Raw genomic sequence first — 9,855 nt, forward strand, 5'->3', positions numbered from 1 at the left:
GCTCCGTTGGAGCATATCTGTGGTCTGTGAGATTCGGCCGAGCTTCGCAGGTAAAAACTGGGGGTGAATTCGATCTATTGAAGTGTGCGTTATGCGCTGTCAGCGGAAGAGAGTGCGAGGAGTGCGAGGCCTAGATAGACGGTAGAATGTCTCGTGTTGTTAACGGTCGTGACCCTGAGACATGCATATGCCTTGCCAACGTCGATGAGAGAAGCGAAAGAAGAGCGGTGGGTTGATTGAGGGGAATCGAGGCGACATGAGGACTACTGCAAGCAGCAGCAGACATTAGCCAGGGGATGGAGAGGCGATGGCATGATGTTGACGGGCCTCGTCGGATTTGGTGCGTCGTGTGATTGATGCTGTATAATCGCTGGTGTTGTAAAGTTGGAGGAGGTGTCGCCCGGCAGGCAGAAGCCACGCCCATGGCGCTGTCAAGGCACGCCACACGCCTTCGGGCGCCCCAGGAGGGAATCTGCAAGAAGCTTGCGGGAGAGGAAAATTCCGGGTAGGTCGAATGGCGGCAGAGAAAGAGAGCGCGATGAGCGCCTTGAAGTTTCCTGCTTTCTTGTTCGAGCCAGCGCCCGACTCTCTAGCGGTGAGACCCACCTGGCTGACAATGTGAGCAGAGCGTATGAGCGCAAGGTAAGGTACCTTCCAGGAGAACAATAATAAGCGTGAGATGTTGAGTGTGAGTTGTCTGTGGCGCACGGCAGGCGCTAAGCAATTCCTGTATTCTCAACCCGGGGAAGGAGGAGGAGTTGGTGGAGAAGGAGCAGCGGAAAGTTGTGGAAGCCACACTTTACCTCTAAAAATTGTCCGTGGAAGGCGCACGCACAGTGCGGATACCCCAATGTGGAAACTGCCGTCACCTGACAAGTGCGGGCAGTAACACAGTAAGATACAACAAGTGGGACTGTACATGCAGGCGCTGCAGGACCGCAGGGCAGGCAGGTAAGCTCCTCCCTGGCTCCTTCATGTAAGATTTCCCCGACCGCAGCATCGTATGCCTATCCCGATGCCGCTTCCCCCGTCTCTCTTACACCGTGCCACCCTCAACAACCCAATCCCGACCTCGTAGCACGGCTATCTGTCGACTTGGCTTACCTCTTTCCATCACATCTCTCTGTTCTCATTCGCCAACTGACGATACCACATCCTGCAGCTCATCATCCATCTTCCATGTCCTTGGAATTCTCCCAGACCGTCTCCAAGGTAATCCCGGCCGAGATAATGCTGACTCTGACTCCTTTTCCTCCCAGAGTTCCATCAGACCATCGCCTGGCCCGGCTCTCGTTCATCTAGAGTGTCCACTTGAGACTTTGCTGCACGCCATCTCAAGTCCCCAACAACCTCGTGGGTCCCTTGAGCTTCTTCCCCTCCTCATCTTTCTGCGCCGGCTGACCCTAAAAATAGCCCCCAACTACCATGCGGCCGGGGCAATACTCTAAGCAAGCCGGTGACTCTTGCTATGGAGAAAGTATACTACGAGTTTACGGCACATTTCGATACGAGCCGCCCGATGATGTCGTTGAGCCCATGACCAAGATAGGCCCGACCAGCTCCGGTTATCCTGCACATGCTCTGTGTACTACCTTATTCCATGAATGATTCGCCCACCAACCGCGCAGCTTAGTCAACCGACGGTGCCGCGCTCTCTTGTTACCTCATTAGTCCCTAACCTTCGTCTTGGCGAATCAGATGCTCCGTCTCCGTACTGGCTCGGTCTGATCGACCCTGGAGACAGCTCGCCGGTGAACGCAACCCAAGAAACGCTTTTTTTGCTTTTTGCACCGTTCTGCATTCGTATCCGCGAAAGTTCCACGTACCCCGACCGACCCGACTGTCTCTGGCGGATGCCCGGCCAGACGAGCCTCACCGCCGACTCCAAGACTGGTCTACAGCAGCATCCTAGCAAGAAGCCAGGTCCTTGTCGGGTGCGTCGATCTGCCTTCTCGCTTAGATACGCTGGCAACTGAGCCATGCCCTAGAATCTCGACAACTCAATGGGTCCCTGGAGCGCCGGAATACCTCCCGTGCCAAGCAGTGGAGTGCCCGAACCGTACGAGCCTTCCAGCTGAGCTCAGACGGTCCACCGTGACTGTTGTCGTTCCATCTGGATATACTACGATCTGGTCCAACTTTCAGGCCTCTCGCGGTTGTGCTCCAGTCAGGTCGCACGTTTCCTGGGTGCGGTCAGACCTCTGCCTGCTAGCCTGGATACATACCATCCATATCACATCAGAACCTTCAATGTGTCATTGCAAGCTGGCAGTTGATAGTGGAAATTGTGCTGACATGTTGCATGTCAAAATACCAAATCAAGCGCCCTACGATGCACTGCAAACCTATCGGCACACGTCTGGGCCATCCGCGAGTACCGAACCATGACATATAGCTGTCCTCCAAGTGGCCCGTCAGCCTCATCCTTCACCTATTCTCAGCCTGTGTCACACGAGCCCGTCGTAGCCGTCGGTGCAGCTCATAGGTAGACATAGGGCAAGAAATTAGCACCTCCAAGGCAGATCTTGGGTCCAATTTGGGGATCTGACATGATCCGCACCACCCAACCAGCTTTGTCGCATTCCGTCTGCCTGGCTACTGCCACCCATGACAAGCCGGAGCTCAGCCTCATCCCAGACTTGTCCCTGCTTGGCTTTTTCCATCCTTTCTTAGTACGCATCTTCTCTGCCCCGTATCGGTATCGCTAGCTCGACCCGAACGACCTGAAGCATGTTCCATCTACCTCCACATGGCACAACAAACATACCTTCTTTCTCCACAACGCACGATCGTATCCACCATGAAGGGGACTTGGCTTATTGTTCCCTCCATGTCAGAATGAGGCATGGTAACTGCCCAAGGGGCAGGGGTAGGATGCACCTCACTTCTACTCACACCTCACCTTCTTACTCGCATCAAGATATGCCTGGAAAGCTGCCGGTCTGTGTAGACGCCACCCCGAGGCCTTGGACATGCAAGTGCACCGAGACTATTGATGTCGACTTCCCGAAAGAGGCTAAGGCCTTGAAGGGCTGCTCCAGGCAAGACTTCACATTGATACACAAGTTGTATATAATTCCAACTCTCCCTTCGGATATCTCGACGAAAGCACACAACACCAAGTCAGTCGCTCATCTCCTACCAGTCTTGTGCTTTCACGTTCATCATGCTTTCCACCTTCATCAGCTCCAGCCTTGGGGCTTTCCTCCTTGCTTCCCTCGCCAATGCCAACCCCATTCGTTCGGTTGAGCAAAGGCAGACAGGCTGCGGTACCAACGGTATCGGTAACCGAGAATGCTGGAACGGAGACTTCAACATTGATTCCGATTTCGAGATCTTGACACCGCCCCAGGGAAAGTTGAGAACCGTGAGTATCTTCTCTGCTTGATATTGAACTTGTTCTGACGACTTGAGTAGTTTGACTTCACCCTAAGCAACTTGACCGACGTCGCGCCAGATGGCGTTCACAAGCCGGCCATGTTGATCAACAACCAGTTCCCGGGTCCCACGATCGAGGCGGACTGGGGTGACACCATTCAGATAAACGTCCACAACCAACTCCAGACCAACGGTACCTCCTTCCACTGGCATGGCATGCATCTGCGCGGCCACAATGACCAAGATGGCGCCAATGGTGTTACGGAATGCCCTATCCCCCCTGGACAAAGCAAGACATACTCCTTCCAGTTGACTCAGTACGGTACATCATGGTATGTTAGCTTCTTTGTTGTTGCAGACTTGGACCCACCGACTAATGCGTCTGCTTCAGGTATCACAGCCACTTTTCCGCCCAGTACGGCAACGGCGTTGCAGGCGCCATCCAGATCAACGGACCGGCGTCCGCTGACTACGATATTGACCTCGGTCCATTTGTTATCAGCGACTGGTACTACGGAACTGCAGATAACCTCTTGCGCCAAGCCGAGCTTGTGCCAGCCCGTCCCCCGCCTAGTGACAACATTCTCTTCAACGGCAAAAACATCAACCCACTTGGCGCTGGCGGTCAATACCAGAAGACGAGGCTGACCCCGGGCAAGAAGCACCGTCTCAGGCTCATTAACACCTCTGTTGACAACACTTTCACCGTCTCCCTGGTAGGCCACAGCTTCACCGTCATTGCTACCGATCTCGTTCCCGTGAAGCCAGTCAGCAAGGACAGCCTCTTCATGACTGTCGGCCAGCGCTACGATGTAATCATTGAAGCAAACAAGGAAATTGAGAACTACTGGTTCAACGCGACTGTTGGTGGCGGCGGTCTTTGCGGCGAGACCAAGAACCCTCACCCCGCTTCAATCTTCTTCTACGATGGATCTCCGGATAGACTGCCAGTTGACCAAGGTACACCTCCCGCCAACCTGGGATGCGCTGATACCACCGGGTTTACTCCTGTGCTCTCCCGAACGGCCCCCTCAGACAAGTTTGATGCGAGCAAGACACTGGACATTGCTTTGGACACGCCGACTATCAACGGCGCAGCGGTCTATCGCTGGAAGGTCAATGGGAACGACATTGACGTTCAGTGGGACAAGCCCACTTTGGAGTACGTTGCTGAGGGCAACAACTCCTGGCCGGAACGTGCCAACATCATTGAGATCCCCGAGGCCAACGATTGGACTTGGTGGGTGATTGAGAACACTGGCGCTCTGCCGCATCCCATCCATCTCCACGGTCACGACTTCTTGCTCCTCGGTACTGGCAGCGGCACATTCAGCGGCTCAGAGGGCCTCAACTTTGAGAACCCCACCCGCAGAGACGTTGCACAACTCCCCGGCTCTGGATGGATGGTGATCGCATTCAAGACAGACAACCCGGGCGCCTGGCTGATGCATTGCCACATTGCCTGGCATGTGAGCATGGGTCTCAGCGTTCAGTTCCTCGAGCGAAAGAGCGAAATCGCTTCAACGCTCGACCTGGCATCGATCAAACCGACCTGCGATGCTTGGAGGAAGTATGAGCCAACCGCCGTGTGGCCCAAGCATGATTCTGGATTGTAAGAAGAACGCCGCCTTGGGCTGGCTGAGAACACAAACAGCATATGTGGCGTCCACTTACTGAGAGGACCAACTGCGGTGTGGTGGGCAGTCAACCAACACGAGAGCACCAAGCCAGCCTGGTGCCTCAGCCTTCAAGGTCATCCTGCTTTTATTGGCCTTTTTTCGGCTATGACTTGATTTCCGGGCAGTCACCCAACCCTCCATGATTGCCAGGGTTTGGTGCGGCGCGGAATCCGGGCCTCTCCGGTCCTGTCATGGGTCACCGGCGCGCATGACAGGTACACCACCTCTTCGCAGCGGACTTCCGGGCCTCACAAGCATTTAGCGCGCACGCGCACTAATTAATGATCGACTTACGCAGCAAGGATATGGGAGGAGAACATTTACTTTTAGCAGGCGCAGGCATTTCATTGGTGTTTTTCCTTATGCATGGATTGGAGTTGTCCGGTTGCTGATACCTATTTTGTCCGCTCCGCTTCATCGATTGGTCTATTTTCATTTACATGGGTTAAAAACATGCATAGAATTGGGTGAGCAGGGTTACAACATGATTTGCTCGGACTTTTCTACAGAAACATGCCTAATTCATTTGTTCTTTTTTCCGTCAAATTTCTCAAGTAAAGTAATGATGTTTTCCGCTCACACACATTTTCAGCCCTATGACCTAAGGCGCATGCAATGCAGTAAGCAATATTTTCCTGCGCGATGAGCTGGGAGCAGAGCAGAGAAGAGCAGGATCTCGGGGCGGGCTATCAGCGGAAAGTGGGAGGAGCTGTGCAGGAGTCGGCCGGAGGTAGCGGAATCCCGTTGCACACCAGCAAGCACGCGACTATTGGGACGGGACTCGAGGTGGCTAAGGTGATTAGAGTACTGCTTAGACGCAACCCTCAAAATCGCCAAATGCCGAGGACTGCGGTAGGGGCGGATGCTACGTCTGGTAGTGGTGTGACCTCAGCTCGCATCGCCCCCAATCTGGCGATTCCCCTAGGCTCGGGATTTCTGGACTTATGTCAGCTTCGGTCGTCGGTCTTGGTGTGTCCGGGTGTGTGGTGCCGGTGGTGTGATTTGAGTGTGCGGATGAGTGCCGCCTTGGCGCAGCTGGATGGGATTCTGACAGCGGAAGGCGACAGACAGTGTCTGGATCTCGCCATGGAGTGCAATGGATGGGTTACATGTGCGATGAAGAGATCTTGCCTGCTGCGGATTCCCGAGACGGGCGATGGCATGAAGACGGAGACGGAGGGGAACGGGGATGGATGCGGGCGGGGGGTCATTGCCAAGATGCAGCCAATGTTGATCTCGGAGCTTGGCGGGGTTTGGGGGGGACTAGGTTAGAGCTGTCTATCCGTACCGCCGATGGTGTGGGGGTGGTGTCGGGGATCGCTGTGGAGATCTTGTGGGCCCGGGCTCGGTGGAGTCCCGGGTCTGGAAGCTCAACGTCGTTCCTTCCCTGAGACCTCTCCTTCCTCCGGGCATCTTTGGTAATTGTACACGTGACCCGACGTACCTTCCCACCTTCCTTCACCTTACCTTCCATGGCTGAAGCACCCTACCTTACACAAGGAGCCTATTCACCTCATTCTGTCACCAGCACACCCATCCGGCCACTTGGCCGGGTGGGTTAGACTCTGACGCAGAGTCGATAGTAAATGAAATACTCCAATGAAGCCGTGCTGACCTGAGGGGCGCGCTGTTCAAATCCGAATAGGGGCGTGAATTATCGAGTAAGTTATCACCAGCCCCATCCCTTGTTCCTTTCTTTTTTGCATTTTTCTCGTAATTCCAGGTTAGGGATCTGCATCACCAGTTACAGAGGGCTCACATTTTTGATGGGAATCGACTTTGGAGCATGAAATTTGAGGCTGCATGGTAGATATATGTGGGAAGTTTGTGAGTTGGACCTATGCTTTGCTAAGATAGTTCGTGATAAGCGGTTAACTGACTCCGTCCGTAGTGAGGTAGGTCATGCTTGGAATGAATGGTCGGACAGCACTTGATAATCCAAGCCACCTACCAGGGAAATAACTGCAAGATACTATCTATCTCATACCGAAACTCTGCCCCCCCAGCCTCCTTCGTGGCAGAAACCGCCGCCCCTCCGATAACACTCACGACTCGAGTATCCCGGACCATATGCTCTGCCCCCAGCGGGTTGTCCCCTCTCCCTACGGCACCTCCTCATAGACTATGCGCCTCTCAACGACCAGCAGCCACCTCCAGGCGCGGTCCAGAGACGTTCTACGCCCCTGTCTCCTTCAAAAAGATGGTAGTCGCCCGGTTGGGGATCCAACCATCGGAAGAGGTACTCTGATAGAAGGAAGATCAAGGTAGAGGAGCTTGTGCGACGGCCCGACGAGCGTTTTTCTGTTCTACGCGCGGAGATCCGAAAGCGTACAGGTTGGCGAGAGCTTCTTTGATTGCTACTTCAGTCAGAGGAGTATAGGATTTGAAGGAGAGTGGGAGCTTGGTTAGGGCGTTGATCAGGTGTGCTGCTGATAATCTTGTGCCGCCGTCGCTTTTGACTGTAATGAGATGGAATGATGCCCGTAAAATTCAAAATAACAGAACTATCAGCGATCTCTGGTGAGAACCGTCACCCCATGTTCGGTCATCTCGACGCTGACTGCGCGTTGATTCGGGAGCGCTTTCTTCCTGTAACTGCGGCTATCGCATGCAATCTGGAGGCGCCTCGGTCTATCCATCCATAGATACTGGTTGGCCCTAAAAGCAAGCATCTACATGCGCTGCGTGGATACGACAGCAACTATACGGGAAGAGGTAACATCTCTCTTCTTGCATATGCTCGGAGATTGCGACATGCCCTGAGGAACGTAGGCGCCGGCCGCCGACTTCTCTGCATTTCATGAGATGGAGCCAGTCCCCTCGCCAGCTCGGCTCTAGGATTTCCCTGTAGCATCTGAGTTGCTTGAGGATGCGCAGACCATTGAGAGGAGGCCGATGCTGGCACCGTACCCATTTGAGGTGCGGTGGAGGGGTAGGCTTCGAGAAGGGTGTAGTCCATGTTGTTCAACATTTCAATCATGTTTGCTAGGGCGAGAGCCGCTACACTTCCGGAGAAGGTGACAATTCTGAGGCATATGGTGCGTAGTGGCGATGATGATGGTGGTGGTAGTGGTGAGGGGGGCGCGTGGGTGATCGAGGGTTCGGTGTAAGTGACGGCAACACTGCTGGGATATCGAGACATCGGCTGAAGGCAAGGATTCATTTATGGACAAACATGGAAGATTGTGGAGTTTTCTTGGTCTCGTATAAGTGAGAGTTGACAACGTATTCGCTACGGTTAAGTCATCCTATGGCGGAGCTCGAATCTTGACAACTTGCACTTGCCCGATAGCAGATCTGATACCGGACATAATCACAATCTGTCTTTCATCTAAGTGGCATGAGAGGAAGTGGGTTTCAAGACTAGTAACATACAATCTCGCGTCAAAGACTTGAAGGGTGACGTGTGGATCAGAGGACGAGGTCTTTTGGACTCAGTCTCTCGTGGATGTCGTGCTCGTGCGACGACCCACGAGCCAGCTGTACGGGAGATTGAAAGTGAAGTACAAGAGTGATCAAGTGCGCTTGTAGCCATGAGAATTCATCTTCGGGCGTTCGCAGACCTATCAACACAAGGCAGCTGTGAATACTGTGGCTACTATGTCTTCGCAGGGAGACGGAGCCGAGCTGGATAAGGGCTTAATGCGCAGCGTGTTGTGCTTCCCATGGCTATGGCGTCGAAGTAAGGACCTTAATTCTGGTACATATTCCGTAGGAAATACAGTTTGTGACCTTCTGCACGCGAGACCTGCGCTGCAACCCAGCTTTCGAGCTTCTCCATAGGTCAGGTACAGTCACCCGGAATCGATCTTCCTCTGTAAGCGGTGGTGGCTGCGTCTTGCCCGCCTCATCTCACGTACATGCGAAGCTCGAACAATTTCCAAAGAGCTTGTGCAATAATAACAGATCAAAGCATTTCATCCTTCGCTGCAAATAATTACATGCCTAGCTATAAGATTAGCTGAGAGTTCCTGGAAACCACCCAAGACAGACAGTAATGGAGCACTTGACTTTTGTCAGCGCATTGGGCACACCTATTCTCGCTGTACTTCGAGGCGATTCAGGCGCCTTGTCCGCGCTAGCAACATGTAAAATTGGGTGAAGTCACTAGGTTTATCGGCAAAGAAAGAAGCATGCCATCAGACTACATGCCCCCCTCCGCTGACAACTCTGGAAGAGCCCATTGAATTTCCAGAAAGCATTCTCCCGAGAGCTTCGATGAGATGTATTGCGTGGATGCTGCATTCCTGCACAACATTGGGGTTTCATCGCCCTGACTCACAGTGACCTTCACAACTAGACATCTTACCTCGCAATCATGGCTGGGGATTAGGACTATTGGGTAGCAAGCTCGACAACATCTTTATCCCTGTTCAGAGACTGAACGAGTGGACTTTTCGAACGTTTTTCAAGCATTTCTTAGACTAAACGATATAACTCCGCCAGTACAGCGTTTGGACCCGCCCATGCAAAGTATGTAGTTACTAACAGCATTATAGGAAAATAGCGACTGAATCTCTCACAGCGCTAAAAGTCTCGTTAAATATTATAAAACACACTATCTTCTACAATAGATTTTGTCACGAGTTATGGCACGCAGCAATGGGCATACGGAGTGTAGTAAAAGTGGCTTAACTATCAAAGTAGAAATAGACAAAAGGAGAAGGTCTATATATACGATATCTAAGATAGACACGTAATTTAGCACGTAACGGGCACTTTATGAGGTACGATTACTATCCCTATTACGTAACACACCCCCCAATTACTACCGCTAAGGAGCTATTATACCCAAAAT

General features: G+C 52.9%; 3 protein-coding genes across 3 annotated transcripts; 2 read left to right on the forward strand and 1 right to left on the reverse strand.

Annotated features, from left to right (window-relative positions):
- Positions 1-1,003: 1,003 nt before the first annotated feature.
- On the forward strand, positions 1,004-5,319 carry CLUP02_10366 (multicopper oxidase; the record flags this gene model as incomplete). Its single annotated transcript, XM_049289342.1, has 16 exons — positions 1,004-1,074; positions 1,163-1,305; positions 1,340-1,353; positions 1,414-1,583; positions 1,634-1,934; positions 1,989-2,059; positions 2,085-2,252; positions 2,324-2,444; positions 2,496-2,641; positions 2,730-2,848; positions 2,921-3,068; positions 3,124-3,367; positions 3,418-3,710; positions 3,770-4,990; positions 5,033-5,130; positions 5,183-5,319. The coding sequence occupies 16 exons, from the start codon at positions 1,004-1,006 to the stop codon at positions 5,317-5,319; spliced, it is 3,465 nt and encodes a 1,154-aa protein (XP_049146487.1).
- A 1,653-nt stretch (positions 5,320-6,972) lies between these two features.
- On the forward strand, positions 6,973-7,305 carry CLUP02_10367 (uncharacterized protein; the record flags this gene model as incomplete). The annotated part of the gene is made up of 1 exon (XM_049289343.1): positions 6,973-7,305. The coding sequence occupies one exon, from the start codon at positions 6,973-6,975 to the stop codon at positions 7,303-7,305; it is 333 nt and encodes a 110-aa protein (XP_049146488.1).
- Positions 7,306-7,729: 424 nt separating this feature from the next.
- On the reverse strand, positions 7,730-8,199 carry CLUP02_10368 (FAD binding domain-containing protein; the record flags this gene model as incomplete). Its single annotated transcript, XM_049289344.1, has 2 exons — positions 7,730-7,848; positions 7,968-8,199. The coding sequence occupies 2 exons, from the start codon at positions 8,197-8,199 to the stop codon at positions 7,730-7,732; spliced, it is 351 nt and encodes a 116-aa protein (XP_049146489.1).
- Between the last annotated feature and the right edge of the window lie 1,656 nt (positions 8,200-9,855).

Source organism: Colletotrichum lupini, chromosome 5, assembly GCF_023278565.1.
Source record: "Colletotrichum lupini chromosome 5, complete sequence".
Classification (NCBI taxonomy): Eukaryota; Fungi; Ascomycota; class Sordariomycetes; order Glomerellales; family Glomerellaceae; genus Colletotrichum; species Colletotrichum lupini.